The sequence below is a fragment of the Ptychodera flava genome, chromosome 20 (assembly GCF_041260155.1).
Source record: "Ptychodera flava strain L36383 chromosome 20, AS_Pfla_20210202, whole genome shotgun sequence".
NCBI classification, from domain to species: Eukaryota; Metazoa; Hemichordata; class Enteropneusta; family Ptychoderidae; genus Ptychodera; species Ptychodera flava.
The window spans coordinates 3,021,781-3,041,330 of NC_091947.1; the positions used below are offsets into that span (position 1 = coordinate 3,021,781).

At 38.0% G+C, this 19,550-nt stretch overlaps 1 protein-coding gene across 1 annotated transcript in view; it reads left to right on the forward strand.

Moving 5' to 3' along the window:
* LOC139119763 (lateral signaling target protein 2 homolog) overlaps window positions 1–19,550 on the forward strand; it is a 44,702-nt gene that overhangs the window by 10,649 nt on the left and 14,503 nt on the right. The window contains exon 2 of the mRNA XM_070683651.1: window positions 14,259–14,412. Coding sequence (XP_070539752.1) covers window positions 14,259–14,412 — 154 coding nt within the window. The remainder of the gene's footprint in view (window positions 1–14,258; window positions 14,413–19,550) is intronic.

Below are 19,550 nucleotides of genomic sequence, written 5' to 3' on the forward strand. Positions count from 1 at the left end.
ACGCACCGGTCAACTATGGGCTCCATCCATGGATTGATTTTATACAGGGGATCCTCCTGACACCGACGTCGGCGGCGTGCCTCATCAGGATCACGACGTGGATCGTTCTCTGGGTCTGCCAGATGAAAGTATCGCATAAGCTGCTGAAAGCGACTGCGGGTAATCACAGTAGAAATACCCTGGTTTCTCAGAAAGGGATCGCTAGACCAATAATCCTCCACTGATGATTTACGGTCGATACCCATACAGACTAAGACGCCAATGAACGCCTGCACCTCTCGGTAGTCAGCGTTACGCCAGTATTTATCTATTTTCCTAGCGATATGTCGCTGGTGGAATTTGGCGTATTTATTAGTCTCGTCCTTGGCCAATCTGATCAGTGTAGCTGGAATAAACTTAAAAAAGTAATCGAGCTCACGGGCGTGGCTGGGCAAGGTGAAAGTCGGTCCTCTCTCATGGTCAAAATCGGTCTCCTCAAATATATTAGCATCGGTAGTCTCCGACATACGCCAGACAGGAGGGTGTGTCCTCCGCCAACACAGCAGCAACGTCATCATCGTCGTCAGAGCTTGCCTCACCTACATACTGCCTGTCATAAAAGTCATCGTCCTCTGCCGCATCCTCGTCAACCTCCGAGTCGGACTCAGCGGTGATATCACCGTCGTCTGGGCGTCTGGGCCTGAACTCGCCCGTAGCGGCATCAAGGATCATATCTGGCTCAAAATCAGGTGGGCTATCCTGATAACGAACCCTCCGCACTATCTTTTTCGGCGGGGACATCGCAGCACACGAAACTATGGCAGGAGCGGGCTCGGCAGCCTCTGCTGATGACGAGGACTCAAGCTCTTTCGCACTGGGCACAGGAACCTCTCCTGACGCAGGATGAGGGCTCATAGTAGCAACAGGTGGTGTCTCTCCCGAGCAGCCGGGGGAGAACCAATGGCATCAGCCGTCTCATTACTCACTGTCTCACTAGCAGCAGCAGACGTAGTCTGTGCAGGTGAAGTATCTCCCACAAGAGCAGATGTAGTCTCTGCAGGTGAAGTAGTCTCTCCCGGAGCAGCCGGGTGAGAACCACTGGCAACCGGTGACCCGTCATCATCCTCATCGCAGAACGATCGGTCTTACGTTTACGCTTACCACTGGGTTTTTCAGCCGGAGATGGCTTCGCCTTACGGGAGCGTTCTTGCCCGACTTCTTAGAACGTTTACTAGGGACATCACAACGATCGCTACCACTACCGCCCGGAGACTCTGCATCTTTGAGCTTCAGTCGTCTGCTCGCCTTCAGAAAACTTTTGCGGTCCGTCAAGCTCATGTCTGGAACAGTGTCGACAGACTAGCAGGTCCCTCCCTTTTAAAGCCACAGGGAAACAAAGCCCTGGACATGATTGGACGCAGGGGTGTTAATATATGCAACCACCTGTTATTATAATGGACCTACGGCAATCAGTCCACCAACCGGCGCTGACATTCCTACCCGTCATGTAAATTGCCTGTCCGCACCATTTGATATGCTAATAATACTCATTTGCGATGCAAATCCCTCGAGCACTTAGCATAACATAGTCAATGTCATTAGCATCTCAACTTGACATTCCGTCCAGCTGGGTACGTGGCATGCGCACCTGCCACCCAAGGACGTTGGCCCAAGCCCATGTTTAGTACGGGTGGGAAACCCGTATCTTTAACCTCATGTCCCTTCTAAGTACGCCTGCGCAGGGCGTATTGTCATCCAAGTCGGTGACAAGCCAACCCGACAGATCGCCCATTAAGCAGTAATGGACTGGCCGTCTCGTTCTTGTACGGCAACGAACAGTGCTTCAGCGGCTTGTTTAGGTCATAACCGTCGCCTGCCGAGCGGCTTACCCAACTAAGGCGGTCAAAGATGAAGGATGCCAAAATTGTCAACGGCTGTCTCGGCCTCGTCCGTTGGGCAAACATGGCTCCTTCAAATAACGTGGCCAGCACGTCTACGTCATCAGCGGTGATGACGACCCGTCATTGACGCCCGAGTGCGTAAAACTCGAATATACCGACAGGTACCTCTACCTGAGTCGGTCATACTACGGTATAAACCAAACACAGGTCTGCCAACTCCCGTTAGACTCGGCCGTTAGCCGAACTTCACAGGGACAACATAGGCGTAACAAGTCGGTGAACAACGGTTCACGCACCTAACCGCAGCCGCCAAGTCGGTGAACAATGGTATCAAATTTTGAGGCCATGTTCCTGAATGGCAAGGCTGAGGCGGTGTGTTTCGTTGCACGGCTTGAACGTCTAGAGCCAAGTGCAGCCGACAACGTCCGACATCTGAGTGGGTAGTCTTTTCGAGAAGGTAACAAGTCGGTTAAAAGCGGTGGTTACCCTTCACAAATGTCGCTCAAGTCCGTTCGGATCAGTTCCATGTCAGGGACTAATCAAGCCGAGTCCGTCAAATCCATCCGCACTTCCCGTCAATCAGGACCAAGTCCGTGATTTTCGTCTCGCACCATTGGCAAAAAATTGCACCGCCAGCTGAGGCGGTCTTAGGCGGTTGCCTTCGAGAAAGCCGAGTCCGTCAAATCCGTCCGCACTTCCCGTCAATCAGGACCAAGTCCGTGATTTTCGTCTCGCACCATTGGCAAAAAATTGCACCGCCAGCTGAGGCGGTCTTAGGCGGTTGCCTTACAGATTAGCGTTGCCGAGACGGTCAATTTCGGCCGCAATCTATGTAGTGCCTCAGAGCCAAGTTACCCCAAACTCCGCTAGAATACGTCAACGTGCTAACCTGCCAAGTACGCTACTCGTCCCCCCAAAAAAAACCAGTCCCCCACCGGGGTGGGGGACTGGCTGGGTAGCTTCCGCACCTTTCCCTGTCCTTGGACTCTCTGTGAACCCATTTCGAGAGCAAACGCCGTTCCTCGCCCAAAACCTGTCCTCGAACGACCCCTAGCGCGAGCAAGGGTTTGCTACACGTAGTTCCGTCGACTAGGCAGGAAAGGGGGTACCAAAAAGTAGCCCGATTTCCACCGCCTTGGCAGGATAACGGCCGTGGCTGCTCAGATTCTAGCTACACCGAATTTCAAGCGGATTTCACCGACTTGGCAGGAAAAGGGTTAAGCAAGACTGAAAGTGTAATTGTGCATCTTTCACAGGCCATTTGTTTCTCATGATGGACAGAATGGTAATGCTCTAGCCTGGTTCAGTATTACTTAATTTACCATGAATGAATGATCTACTGTACATGTTGTTGGCTTGGAAAGTTGTTAGATAACTATCAGATAGACAGTGGATGTAGGTTCACACAGAAAACATGACCAATTCAATTTTTTCATAAAGCTTTTCAGTACATCAGTGATTTGTCTTCAGAAAATAGTTTCTAAAATTAGTTTTCCAGTCTCAAGTATGCACTGTGGTCAACAGTATGCATCCTTTAATTGTCTCATTTAATACTCTTAACCACCTGAACAACACTGTACTGATGCAGATAAATTTGCCGTCTTTTTGCATTCAAATAAGTATTTGAGTATTTGAAAAATGTTTATTGTTCAGACATACTACATGGTTTTAATAGATTAAATGATTAAGAATGACATTCTGTCATGTAGAGAAAGTAAATCATTCATCAAGCAATGATTTGGTTTTTGTCACATTTTGTACAAATCTCGGATTATGAAGCATCTGTTGCATAATGCTATTGAGAATTAATACTGACACACTGTGACAGTGCTTGTACCTGTACTTGTACTTCACATGTATGCAAACAGTTGAGATGGGATAGCTACATGTAATATCCTAATTTCACTAGTGTCATAAAACAAATACAGTTATTGTAACCCATTTCCTGCCAGACAGTATCACTTCCCCATCTGTCAAGTCGGGAAAAAGCATTATTGAGCCAAAACTGTAGGTATTTTCACTCACTGGGCTTGCTGTGTTATAGCAGCTTTAGTCATGAATGAATGATTTAATATATATGCTGTAGTTGGCTTGTAAAGTTGTTAGACGTTAACCATCAGATACACAAGTGGCAACAGAAAACATGACCAAATCAAATTTTCATAAAGTTTTTCAGTACATCAATGATTTGTTTTTAGAAAATAGAAAAACAAAATCATGTTGGCAGTATCTCTGTTTTCAGGGACCTTCAAATGTTTAAGTTTTTGTTCAAATGCATGATATGAAACATCTTGAGCTTCATTAGTTTTAACCAACTTGACCTGATGGTGAATTATGTACTGTGCAGGATAAGGTTCGTGATCAATTGCTTGAAATCCAGAGGTATCTCTCTACAACTTACTATAGCTGTTCTAAATCCAGAGGTATCCCTCTACAATGTACTATTGCTGTTCTCTACACGAACTCATGACCTAGAATAAGTCAGTTATTGCAAATAATGACTTTTATGAAAAAAATTAAAAAGGGAAAACATTTTTAGATTCAGAGATTGTGCCTCTGTATCGGTGTTCAGCAATATTTGTTCTCATATTCAGAAATTCAAACACTATAACTAATGTGTGAAAGATGAAATTTGTATTACTGTTGTTGAACAGTGCAATCTGACCTAGTTCAGTTCAACATAAGAACAGTGTGTATTTTTAGAGTGATCTTACACTTTATTAGATTCAAGAAAACAGGAATTTACTGAGATTCTAGCAAAAACCACAGGAGACTCTGTGTCTGATGTAGCAAAATGCATCAGGAAGCGTTCTTGACTGTGGAAACCCTGCAGGCTTTCACATGCTTTATTTGCCATCCAGGTAAGGTCAGGAAACCTTAGAAGGGAAATTTTAGAGGGAAGACGTGTTTGAAAAGAGTGATTTCATGAAGGGAAGAAAAGAATATGAGAAAATAGAATAGAAAGTATCTGTGTCAGCATAGATGTTTACAGTGAAGCTGAGTTAATAAACCATTGCTCTGCAGTCAATGTTTCTTTATTTTTCCTTTCTAAATGTATCTGTGTCCGTTGTTTACTGTGCTTGCGTCTTACTTTTAGAACACCTACCTACAGCAATCCGTGAGCAACCCAGCTTTTCTATTCTAACTAGTTGGAACACATGAAGTTCCCAGTTGTGATAAAATCATATTGAAACATGGATCCTGTAGAAAGGGATAATGCAATCCGTGTATGTCTACCTGTATCTGCATGTCAGACATTGTATGGTTCTGTCCGGCTTTCAAATGTTTGCTTTGCAAAGGGTTGACCTTGCCTGCCTTTGTCCTCTGGTCGTGTCCTCATCTGAACTTTAATCAGACTGCTCAGAGATATTTGTTGCATTCTTACTCAAACTCAGTACCATTTGTGATTTGTATTTAGGCAAATCGTGCTTGTCGGCAAATACAAGGAATGCCTTGTTGAAATGGTGATGATGTACATGCTAGCAATGTACTAGATAATCTATCTCAGCAAATGGACATTTTCCTTTTGATGCATGGACCTCCTCCGATCATTTCCTCAGGAAAAGACCGGTTGCCATCATGCTGGCAGCTACTGCGATATCTCATTAGATGCCACAATTTGCATTCATTTTCCAACAAGTTCTACACTTACTATTTTTCTTTCCCATTATTCAAAAATTGCCCAATAGTTGTCAGACTTTAACATCAGAGTTGTTGCATTATGTTAGTGGAGATACATGTAGAATATAACACAAATTATGGTAACTCAGTCACTGCAATACTTATATGTCACTGACAACTCCCATGTTTTGTATAAACTGATATTTTTTGCAGCCAATTTTGCTTTGAATACACAGTCAAAATTGTTAAACACTTTTCTCATAATTACCCGGCTCATAGTCCAAAGGATGGAAAATGGAATTCTTTCAAGTGCTGTGTATGTAAGCATAAATGTTTACACAGTCTGTTTGAATAGCTACACATGGACTGCTACACATGTCACAGATTGTCACTCGCAATTTCCAACCTTTTCCTGTGTTATACGGGTACATTTATGAAGAACAGTGTGAGAAACAGCAGTCTATCGACCTAGAGCTATTGCACCTTATTAACCCAACTACAAACACTACCCGGTAGCAGACCAAAGCAATGTAGTCAGGGGATATTTCTGTTTCTACATTTGTGAAATCAGTCAGATCTAAATTCAGGCCTAGAAGTGAGGGATATTTACCAACTCTAAAAATTACACTCACAGTTTGCACAGCAAATTGTGAAGAATTTTTTGCAACCACATCACCAAATGTATAGCCTAATGCCTTTCCACTCATACTAAACTAAATATAGTTAAGGCCCTTGAAAATTAAATCTTAGACTCCACTGTTCACAGTCATTTATTGACTTGGAGATAAATACTTGGACTTATAGAGACATCTTTATCAGTAGGCAGACATGTCTCAGAAATGTGTACTTCATATGGAATTGTATATATGACTGTCAAGGAGTGCTGCTCCCACGTTGCGTATTTATTGAAACCAGATTTTTGAGTTGTGTATGGAATAGTGGAAAGATGTACACACTGTGTCATTCTAAGTGCCATGTTTCATCAAGCTATGGACCTATGAAATGTTATTTTGAAGAACTTTTGAGATCAAGACATATTTTTTATAAAATAACCTTCCTCTGTTCAGAAGGTTTGTAGATGATGATGTTGGAACTCATAATCTATGAAACGTTTCATGAGATCCAAAGACATACCGTTACAGACATGTATGCTGACTAAGGTCCTAGACATCAGCAGTACAGGCTACTACATGTAGAAATGGAGTCAGCCATAGTGCCTTGTTGTCAACTCCTCTATACCCACCGTCCAGAAACTCCCTTTCCAGTATAGTGCCTTAATTGTTGTCAACTCCTCTATACCCAGCGTCCAGAAACTCCCTTTCCAGTAGCTGTGGAATTTGTCATACACCAAACATTCCATTTTTGGATGAAGTTTTTACTGTAATCAGAATTTCCAGATGGGGATAAATATATGTAAAAGCTTGGCTTGCCAGTCTGCAACATACATGACTGTAATTAGGTAAATATAAAGTGACATGAGAACTCACTCAAGGTGACAAATGTCAATCATTGTTAGTCAAGGTCAGTGATAACGCTGATAAGGAAATGTTTTGAGTTTATTGAAGTTTCAAGTTTAATTCTCAACTGCGCCTCAGCCAAGCATATGTAGTAATTATGGAATAAATACAATGTAAGTAATGGTGCGTGAATCATAAGCAGAGAAGAGTAACAAAGGAAAAAAATTCATACAGGTAACATATTAATATGAATAAAATAAAAGTGCAATAAAGTATTCTCAGATGAATATATCATGTTCCATTCAAGTCGGAAACTGTTTCATCTCAAAGTTTAAAAGATTTCCATAAATATTTAGAAACTTGACAAATTGTGTGTTGGTTTTGTGACGATATGTCAATAAAAGTACATTCAAGGTATCATTGGATGGGTTTTATGAGTGATGTTGGTAATGTGCTCATCTCAGATATCTTCATAAAGTGGACAAAAGATATAAAATGAAATGCATTTACATTTTACGTACAATGAAGACAAATTCTTTCATGAAATTGAAGCTTTAGATTGCATCTGAGTGTTACATTTAGTTTTGTCCAAAACATTGAAAGTTCAACTGGACAAATTTGTACCTCTGGTTCAAAATATTCAAATATCTTTCAGGTTCAAGGAAAGATTTAAACTTACAAGTCATGTATAGGTCAATGTTAATCACATGGAAATGCCATGTAATTGAGTGATGATAATGCAATAAACCAACTGTAGATCATAATAACAATTATTGCTAACCGGTATCATGTCATGATGTGATGGGTGGATGTCAATCATGTGAAACCCACTGTCCATCTTATAACAAGTTGTCAACAAAAAAACACGGCTCGGGTCATTTTTTTTTTGAAGTACTTTATCATTAGAACAGAATATCACAAGAGACATCAGTTTAATAAATGTTAACTGTGCTAAAATTAATATGAAATACAAAAAATGTCAACAACTGATGCTCAGAAAGTGTATAATGTTAATGTTTCAGACACATTTTGTCATTCCTATTTGTTTATACTTATCAGACAACGATAGCTTGTGACTATGAATAGCCATTTAATCAGCTGAAATTGCAATATCTAGCAAACCATTTGCTATATTAATGATTACTTAACAGGGTGGTGACTTTATCATAATTTGCCAATTAGGTTGTTTCTGTCTGTATGTTAATTTCCCCTGGGGTAAGCAACTGACAAATGAACCAATGTAACCTTTCTGTATTGAAATATATGAGATGTACACACATGTCCATGTACATGTAGTCAGCTATGTTATGCAGATGAAGCCCTCGCTGATCTGTTGTAAATTGCCATACCTTTACTCTCTCTAAATTTACCAATCTGTGTCGTCCTGAGTTATTCATGAAATCAAATTGATTGAAATTTTTTGCGTGGCAATAATAACGTTGATGTTTTGTACACGCCAAGGGCACACCATGGAAATGCCCGTCCCCTTTACTGTTTATAGATGAACACATTTAACCAAGGTACACTCTACTGCTTTGGCAAGGTATCTGTATTATTGCCTTTTATTTACATGCCTTAAAGATGTGCAAGACAGTTGCCTTGATCTTTTTCATTTAATATTCTAATCACTTTCGTGTTTGTTGCAGGGTCAACCAAATTTCAGTTACAGTAGAGTGTGTCACATTATCTTTGGAGACCAATAAAAATATTAGGACAGGGTAACTGGTGTTTATTGGGAGATTTGTGGAATTTGTTTGTGGAATTTGTCAAGTTGTTTTTTTCATTGTTTTCCTAAATGTACAAATGAAAATATGTGTAAATCTGTAAGTTTACAGATTTTGGAAACTGAAAGTCATTGTACTTCGGTGAAAAGAATTGCTGGATTTCAGATAAACATGAAAATTGGTGAAGAAATCTTGTTCATATTGAAAATAACAGGAAAGTGTGATTATAATAGAAACACTCAAAAATGTATTATGAAGAGGGCTGACATATACATGTACATGTGTATTCATTTAGTGATGAGATGTTCATTTTAGGAAACTGCAATACTGAAAACTAGAGGATTGTCATAGCATCACTCATTCCGGTATATGAGCAAGGCTTTGATTTCATTTTCTGAGGAAGCATTTTTCATGCTTGTTTTTGAAATATTTTGTTTGAGACATCTTTGGCTGTTGTACAATGAGTTCTGTTCTATGAAGTACATGATATCGGAGTCGGTCTCATTAGTGATATGTGTAGGAGTAACAGATCTCAGAGCTGCCAACCTTCATTCTGTACAGTCTGCATTGCTCTTTTCTCAAGGGATAGTGTCAATAAATTAGTGTCAGAAAAAACAGAACTCCATCCATTGATGTTGGTTTAGTTTCGGATAAAAAATTTTCATCTGAAAAAACAGGATTTTGTCATTCATTGGTTACTTTCGATGGAAAGAAAGCCCTGACCTGCAGGGGTAAGCAAGTCTTGAGTCCAAAGTCCAGGACCATCAAAGTTTTGACTTGGAACAGTGAGGTTACCATTTCAATGGGTCCAACAAATTAGGGAATGCTTTATAAAGCTGTATGATAAAGAATTTACACTTGCAGGACAGGCAAATTAGATTGCCAGGCCGCTGAATTTGTGTTGATTCTTTTCTCTGAAACAACCTAAAATATTTTACCATGCCCTGCCCGTCGCATTTTGATTGGTCGAGCTGAACCACGTGACTGACCAAAAATACACAGTAATGGTTTGTGTACATGCCCGTGAATATGAATAATAAAATTAACAACTCAAAGTATCGTAACTTTACACCTCAAACGTAAATCATAATCGATCACAAAATAAAATGGAGCAATTGTTGAGGTACTTTTTTCTGAAAACATCTCCGGATTTGCCAATTTTACCTCCCATTTGCCATACATATATGGCAGTGGGAGGTTATATGGTTGAAAAAAGTCTGTATGTGAGATGTCTGTCTGTATGTATGTATGTATGTATGTATGTATGTATGTATGGATGTCTGTCCGTCCAACGCAAAAACTCAAAAACGCTGCACGTATTGAGCTGATTTTTGGTGTAGTGATGCCATATATGATGTAGATGTGCCGTTGTTAAAATGAACTTTTTAGGCCCATAGATATGCTAATGAGGTACAAAAAAAAGCAAAAATGGTCAAAAATCAATAACTCAGGAACTACTCATCTAATCATTGTCATATTTGGGTTTTAGGTACTTGGGCCCAACTCATTTAAACATATAGTTTGATGTCAATATTTGATGCTTTCTATTTTTAATGATTTTTTTTCTTTTTTGGCATTTTAGTAAAAAATCTTTTCCTCTTAAACCAATGGTTGGATCGCTTTAAAATTTGGCGTGCTGGTACCTTGTGAAAACTCAAAATAGAATTCATCAAAATTATGGCACAATTTGCATATTTGTATTTTTGGGCAATTTTTGCCATATTTGGTTAAAAAAATCTTCTTTGAAACTGTGTATGCCATTACTTTCTAATTGGGTGTGCAGGTTCCTAGGAGTGACCTGAAGATGACTCTGTGAACTCAAGCTGAAATTTGCAAATTTTGTGGTACTTTTTGTCATGCTTTCAAATTTGGTACATAGGTGAAATGTAGTAGGTCATTCATTCAAAGTCAAGTACTGCCTGTGTGTGAATGAGCAGATTATGATTGTGCTGTTCCAGGCTGAGGTGCTATTTATAGGAATGATGCAATGTTAGACGGTAATTGATGTTTTAACTGAATTTGACTTACATTGTATGTAACTCTTGTACTGTATAAACCCTATCAATTCACCCAGAAAAAAATAATTAATATGATTTTAAATAATTGAATTAATGAGGATATCAACAAAGCCAAAATAATTTTAGTGTAGAATTATTAGAATGTTCAACTTTTTGACAGTTCATGGTGAAATGCTGACCATCTTGGAGGATTAAAACATGTAAAGGCAACTTTCCTGAATCCCAACTTTGACATATTGTGAACCATCATATATTGTGCTCTGTATGTTATCTAAAAGAAATTTCTCATAATAGTTTGTCATGATAGGTTGGTCAAATAAATAGAGATAGAGAAAGTTCCAATTTCCATTTATGGTTGACTTGGTAAGGATAAAATAAAATTACTTTTTGAGGAAAAAAATAGAGTGATCAATTGAAAGAGTGGTCAAAGTGATAGGATTTTTATGGTAAAGCTGGACTGTAAGATTCCTCATGTACTATTTATAGCAATTATGCAATCTGTGTAAACAGTGCAATGAAAGTGTAACATGATTCCTTATCATGCTTTTGATGACCTTGAACTTCTTAAGTTGCAAACATTTGTCTCTTCTGTGTGCTTTCTCTTACAGTCTCAACTTATTCAACAGAGCTTACTTACAATGTTAATTTGAAAGTTCAAATGTGCTTGGTTAATAGGATGATAATACTGATAAAGATAACCAGCTGAAGATTCTTTATAACCTGACAGATATGCTGTTTTTTTATGACGTAAATGTTGATAAGCAAGTCTTGTTTACTTTAATTAGAATGTAATTAACTCTCATTTATATTATTATAAGCAGTAGTATCAAGTTGATCAAGCTAATATTGACAAGTTGGTAGGCTGTTGGAGGTTAAAAGCTGTAAAAATAAATGTATGCATGTCTATCTGTTTGTCTGTCTGTCTGTCTGTAGACCGCGTTTTTTGGAGGGTCTATGATCTGTCTGTCTGTATGTATGTATGTATGTATGTATGTATGTATGTATGTATGTATGTATGTATGTATGTATGTATGTATGTTAGTTATTATGTGCGGATGTATGTCTGTCAACATTAAAAACTCCTAAATCGCAGCACCTACCATCTTAGTATTTGATGGACAGGTGCATCGAGGGGTGGAGATGTGAATTTGCTGAAATAAACATGTCAAATTCAAAAATATGCAAATGAAGGGGAAAAAAGGAAAAATCCTGCAAATTGCTAAAACTTTGTAACCACTAACAAGATTTGGTTGAAACTTGGTATGCAGGCTCTTTATAGTGACTTTTGTTACATTTCTTCAAATTGTGGTGAAATTTTGAAAGTTGTATTTTTTGGGCGATTTTCCCGTTTTTTGTCAAAAAATCTTTTCTGAAAGCACTCATCCCATTGCCTTGAAAACTTGTATGTATGATCCTAGGGTTGACCTTTGTCAGATTTGTTCAAATTGTGGTGAAATTTTCATATTTGTATTTTTGGGGCAATTTTTCCCATTTTTTGTCAAAAATCATTTTCTCCCAAAGTATTTCAACTATTTGTTGGATTGCTGTAAAACATGATAGTCTTGATCCTAGGGTTGTTTTCTGTCAGACGTGTAAAATTCATTATGAGATGGAGCATTTCATATTGCTGGGGTATAAGATTAATTTGGACTTGCAATGGAATTTTCTTAGTCAACCTGTAAGAATGCAATGTCATGTGTGTACTAGTAGTTAGTATCGCTGCAAAATGGGAGGACAGTGTCATTGACACTATTTTTTACAGAGCGCGTGACAGTGCGTCATGTATTGCCCAGTTTCTTGGGCTCAGTTGTCGTTCGTTCCTGAAATTTTCGGAAATTTTGACAGTTTTCTTGGGTTCGGTGATAATATAATGGAGATGACAGACTCCGCTTGAGGAAAGCCTAATTAACGGGCTCAGCAAGCCTCGCCCGTTAATTTTTAGCTTTCCTCTCGCCCTTGCCCACAAATAAACGTTACTGGTCAGTGCGTCGCCCGTTATTTCTATAATATTGCATCACATATTATATCACTGTGCACTGCATATCTATACAGTACTCGTACATGTACATGTATATACCTCCTCCTGGTCTCAGCAAACCAAAAGTTTGATTTCCATGTGTCTATGAGACAGTTACTGTAAACTTTCACCTGTCCTTCACAAACAATAACTCCCATCTGACAAAGGCATCAATGCAGCGTAATCCAACAGTTTCTCACAACTGATTCCATACAGTATATTCTTCTGCTTTACCCACACCTACGAACTGCTCAGTGTATTTTGCCAAAGTTTGAGAACATAGGGCAATTTGATTTTGGAGCCCCTGAACCATTTCTATTGTCTTCATAATTATATGATTGCATTGAGGCAAACTCAGCAACATGAATGGGAACCATGGTAAACTTTACCTGGGTAATGCCCTTGTCAAAAAATACTGCTGCTAATATTCGTAAATTTCTCTTATGTGTAATCTGAGGGAAATATAATCAACAGAAAGTTTCTGTACAGTATCAAAGGTATAAATCAACAGTTCATTAATTTCCCTAGCGATGTATTAATATCTCTTTAACTGCACAGTAATGAATACCATTGAGACGTTATTTGCTGTGTTATTTGTTTCCATCAATTTATAATGAGTAATGACAAGGACATACGGGTATTTTGACACACTACAGTATCCAGGGAACTACCCTAGTCAAGTCTGAAGTGTGTGAGCAACTGGCGTACTTCAGTCAGCTTGGAAGAAATTGATATTAGAAACAAAATGGCAACTCTACCTAATACTTGTTTGCAGTCGTAAAAAGAATGATCAGGAATTTCAATCAAGCACACTTCACAAAAACCAGTGAATCTTACTGAACTATTTACTAGGTTGTTTTTTGCAATGTTAATGTTGTTTTAGTGTAAATCATTTCATCAGTTTTTACAGACCATCATTTGTCTGTTGTAGTAATTTGGATACATTGGCCCTGCTGCATTTGTGACTGCTTTGACGCAATGGCAATGCATACATTTTGAAATATAAAACGAGTAGCTTTATCTTCCAATAGGTACACTTCTTTCCAATGTGTACATGTACTACTGCTCTTCACTGTCACTTTTATACATCCCCACATTGTTTCAATAAGTTGGTTGGATCGATATACAGGGATCATGATATGTTAAGAAAGAGTGCATGTAGAGATAGGATTTTCAAGAGAAAATTTAATACTCTGAAATATTACAATTTCAGAGACAGTGTTAAAACATTTTGCAGTAATTTTAAATACGATACATACCGGTATCTGTAAGTCACATCAAATTCCTGATTTCATAAGTGATCCTACCAAAAATATGTAAAGTTCCTAAAGATCAGCAAATGAATAAATAAATATACTACAGTCATTTTCAGGATGCATTTCACTGTTACTTATGATGCTAGTACAAAGAAATAGGCTCTGTGACAAAGATAATCTAGAGAAATAATTTTTCATGTGTAGGAAAATTTAAAGCTCATTTGGCCAAATCCAAGAGAAGACAGCACACTCATGCCTAATCAGCAGACTTGTCTTTTCTGACAGAAAACTGACACGCAGCTTTTGGCTCAGTTCTACTACGCTGATGAAGAGCTGAATGAAGTTGCCATAGAGTTAGACAGCTTTGATGGCAGGAAGGATCCAGAGAGATGTACAGCACTGGTCAATCAGCTGAGAAGTTGCCAAGATAAAGTACTCAGTAAGAAATTCTATCTTCAAATTCGGCATTTGTTAGTCCCCGCGGACGAAGTCCGGCGGGGACTTATAGATTGGGTCCTGTCCGTCCGTCCGTCCGGAGCCGTTGCTCAGACACTGCTGAATCAACTTTGTTCAAACTTGGCACAAAGGCATAGCACTATAACCTACAGATGCACATCGATTTATTTTGCGATACGATTCAATATGGCCGCAAGGTGGCCATATTTTTGCGATTTTTCATGTCTTTGAACCATAACTCAAACATCCTTGAACTGATTCTGTTCAAACTTGGCACAAAGGCATAACACTATGGCCTACATATGCATGTCGAATTATATTGCAATACAATCCAATATGGGCGTGAGGCGGCCATTTTGTTTGCGATTTTTCGTGTCTTTGAACCATAACTCAAACATCCTTGAACAGATTCTGTTCAAACTTGGCACAAAGGCATAACACTATGGCCTACATATGCATGTTGCATTATATTGCGATACGATCCAATATTGGCGTGAGGCGGCCATTTTGTTTGCAATTTTTCATGTCTTTGAACCATAACTCAGACATCCTTGAACAGATTCTGTTCAAACTTGGCACAAAGGCATAACACTATGGCCTACATATGCATGTCAAATTATTTCGCGATACGATCCAAAATGGGCGTGAGACGGCCATTTTGTTTGTGATTTTTCGTGTCTTTGAACCATTAACTCAAACATCCTTGAACCGATTCTGTTCAAACTTGGCACAAAGGCATAACACTATGGCCTACATATGCATGTCGCATTTTATTGCGATACGATCCAATATGGGCGTGAGGCGGCCATTTTGTTGCGATTTTTTCATGTCTTTGAACCATAACTCAAACATCCTTGAACCGATTTTGTTCAAACATGGCACAAAGGCAAAGCACTATGGCATACATATGCATGTATCAATTAACCTTGCGATAGGAGCCAATATGGCTGCAGAACTGCCATTTTGTTGGAATTTTGCATGTCTTTGAAGCTTAATTCAAAGGTCATTACACCGATTTTGTCCAAACTTGGCACAAAGATCATGCACTATGGCATACATATACATGTCAATGTACTTCGTAACATGTTCCAATATTGTCATTTTTGGATTTCTTCATGTCTTTGAGGCTTAATCATATGCAAATATTCCTTATCCAATGTTGTTGAAATTGGTACAAAGATAAAGTACTATAGCATACATATGCATGTCTACTAATTTTGTGCTTTGATCCATATGGTCAATAGACAGCCATTTGATTTCAATTTTGGTGTGATTCTTAGCTCATATTTGGTTTTATATATAAATACCAAAAAGAGCTTATATGATGAGTCTAAATGTCTGTATATTTGTGGGTATGTGCGGATGTATGTCCGTCACACACAAAGGCTCCCATACTGCCAAAGCTACCGTCTCAGTATTTGGTGTACAGGTAGATGTAGGGGTTGAGATGTGAATTTGTTCAAATGAACACATCAGTGTCAAAAATGTGCAAATGAGGTAAGAAAAAGCGAAATTCTGAAACAGGCTTGAAACAGGCGTACTCCACTGACTTTAGTCATTTCCTGTCATTGTCATTGAACTGTTACATATTAACAGACCTGCTCAACCATAGACAGTAGAGGGGAGGAAGACCGTCGGTAGAGGGGAGGAAGACCGTCTATGGTCAAACTAAGGCAGTAAGGGGGCTAGCTGCCTTTCTGCTATGCATGTTGCTAAAGTTGACCTCCAGTACCTTAAGTTTCAGACCTTAATTACTTTTGTCATTCTTGTTTTTCTGGTTTAAATATTTCTTATTGTTTTTCTGGTTGTACTGTGCAGAAATCATTGTCATAACATCAACGTAGAATTTTCCTGCACTGAACAGATAGAAACAACATTTATTGTTGATCTTTGCACCCATACTGGTATGTACCAATTCTGATCAAATTTGAGCGACACCGTATAATTGCGGTATTTTTTATGTCTTTGAAACATAAACATAGGTCACTGTCCTTCGATGGACTGATTTTGTTTAAACGTGATATGGCTGCATTCTTGTGCACATTAATTTGTTTGATTATATGATCCGAAATGACTGATTACAACAACATACCCGATCCCATAACATTTCTAAAATTCCTCCAAACCATGTGTATAGTATGTGCCATCATGACACAAGAGGCAGTGAGGGCATCGTTATGTGTGATGTAATCAAAAGTTCCTTCAATGGACATTACCAGCAGAGATGGGTCAATTTTATTGAACGTTCCTCAGATTCCTGTATTATGCAAGTCACAGGCCTGATGCACCCGTTGCATCAATGTCATTCCACAGCTACCTAGACCACAGCTACCTAGACACCAAAGATTATAACAAAATGGACAAGTGGGGACTGTGTCATCAAAGATGACTTGTTTTCTCCAACTTTGATCAGCTATTTACCTTTGATATGTCTACTTTGAATTAAGACTGGTTCAACTCTGAACCCTCTTCTGTCAGCTGCATCTGAAACCAACAAGGAAAATCTAATATAATGAATTTATTTTTATTCATGATTTGATTTCGTGATTCATCGTAAATTTTTTTATTCATCAATTGTATATTTGTTTGTAATTGTAAGTATTTTCTATGCTCTGCAGAGCCTGTCTTTGGAAATAAACTCCTGTTAGTCATCCAAATAAATAAATAAATAAATAAATGAATATTTAAATGATAAGCAGTTGTGAAATTTAATATAAAAAGCTGATGTCTGAAAGTTATCATGTACAGATCAAGTCTATAATAATCACCTTGTATATGTGGACATATACTGTATGTCTGAGTAGAACAAGTTATTTGTACTTGTTTTCAGGGCTTTCAAATATTCAAGTCTGATAAAATACATGACAGGAGACATATTTATGCTGTGATGTGAACCAATATGACCTTATCTGGACAGATAAGCTTTGCAGGGAATGGGTCAAATCATAAACGTATCTACATCACTCATGGTTTTATGCCAAGGAATTTTCCAAAATTACAGTAATTTACACTGAATAGGGACTGAGTCAGAACACCTTTTGTACCAGAGTATTAGGATTTACCTCTTTTGTAATAGAGTATGTAGGACATAACCCTTTTCCTAGTAGAGTATGTAGCATTGATGTCCTTCATCAATAACAGATTACCTAGAAGTGTTCATCAGTGAAAACAATTACAAGTTCTAATTATAACATTTGTCTGGTGAGTGTGGCTATAGTGTAGACACTAAACTGTATTATGATAATACAAGATCTGAGATACTTGAGGGTATTCTCCAGTGACAGTGAGTCACAATCGATGGATTTTGGTGCTGGAACAAAACTCATTACGGTGTATATAAAGGAACACTAATATGTCACCCTTTGAACATTTGATGGCTTTGCCAGCCATGCTTGGCAAGGGCAATTGCACATTGCTCTGCTAACTCTAAGTTGATAGAAATGTTTTAGGATATGCTGTGCATGCATTTATTTTCAATAAGCATCTAGGTTTATAATTAAAATAGAAATTGGACTGGTATTGCCTGAAGGATGTTTAGGGAATTGACAATATTCCATGATTTATTCCATGATTATTGTACATTCCATTAATTGACAACTTGCAATGTTATGTTCATATTGTACAGCATCAGGACAAGATATTTTACTAGTGCATAGTATTGATTATTTATTTATTTATTATGTTATTTGTGAAACCTCATTTCACGGAGACAGGCTGGTTAAAGCTTCAGTAAAGATACTTATCTTCCCCAGGGCCCTCAACTAGAAATACACACAAAGTATAATATGATACATAGCAATCCATAATAATAGAACACAACACCATACAGTACAATACAATACAATACAATACAATACAATACAATACAATACAATAGAATACAATGAAAAAAAACTGTAGAATGATCCAGTGCACAAAAAAAAAATATATATGGAGAAACCCAAAAACCAAATAGACAGGAACACTAACATAACATTCAAAAAATTCCAATTATTCTCAATAGACTCAGAGGTATGAGGCTTACTCAATAAGTTACAAGATATTTGAATCAACACCATTCCACTGTTTGACACTTAAATCCTCTGCGGTAAAAATCCTCATTTGTTACAGGAACTACGGTACTCAAACTTTGCACTTTAGATCTTGTAACTCTTCCATGAACCATTTTGGTAAAGATGCTTTTCATATTTTTGTTTCTCGAGATTATTTAAAGATTTAAAAACCATACATATATTCTTATAAAATATTCTATCTGGTAGTGGCATTTTGTGAATTGTTATAAATAAATCTTCAATTGAAGCATTACCTTGCATCACACATCACTTTTATTGTATATTTTTGAATTTTAGACAACCATTTCATAAACTGTGATGATCCCCATAAGTATTATTAACCTGGTAACTATTAAAAGCAAATACTATATTATAGTTCCTGACATCTCAGCATAGCAAGTCAAATCATATTTGCATGCCATATTTTGTCAAAAAAACACTGTAGACTCCATGTCTGTCTTGTGGAATATTTTTAATCAAATTTGTTGTTTCCTACAATTTGAACCAATTTCTGATCAATTTCAGTCTAGTCAAAGGTATTCAGTTCAATGAACTTTCACCAGGTACCAATCAGTGCAGTGAGCAGATGTAGACTATCGCCATGAAACCATTCTGATTGGCAGTCAACCAATTGTGTTTTCAACTTTGCAATTTCCTCTGGGTGTGACCAGTGCAATGTTGCTCAAATATTTTCTAAAGGACACCAGAATTTTTTCGAAGGAAAAAAAAGACGTAAAATGACTTTAAGGAAACTAAATAAGGGTGTCTTGAAAACTCAAATTTCAGCTAAATCACCAATGATAATTTTGATCAGTCTTCGTAACTTAGTAGTTTTATTACCCAGAATAATTTTCTTACAACACAGCTTCATGGTTATTCTTCATTTACTATTGGACCTCGTGTACTGGTTTCAAATATTGAATAATATCCTAAAGCATATTTTTACCTCTCAAATCATATTGAATTTGGTGAAGTACATGTATGGTGACGCTTAGTCTCCCAATTTATCAAAGTTCATATTTCTGTAGAATCTTATTCTGTTAACATTGATCATATTTTGAAAAAAAGA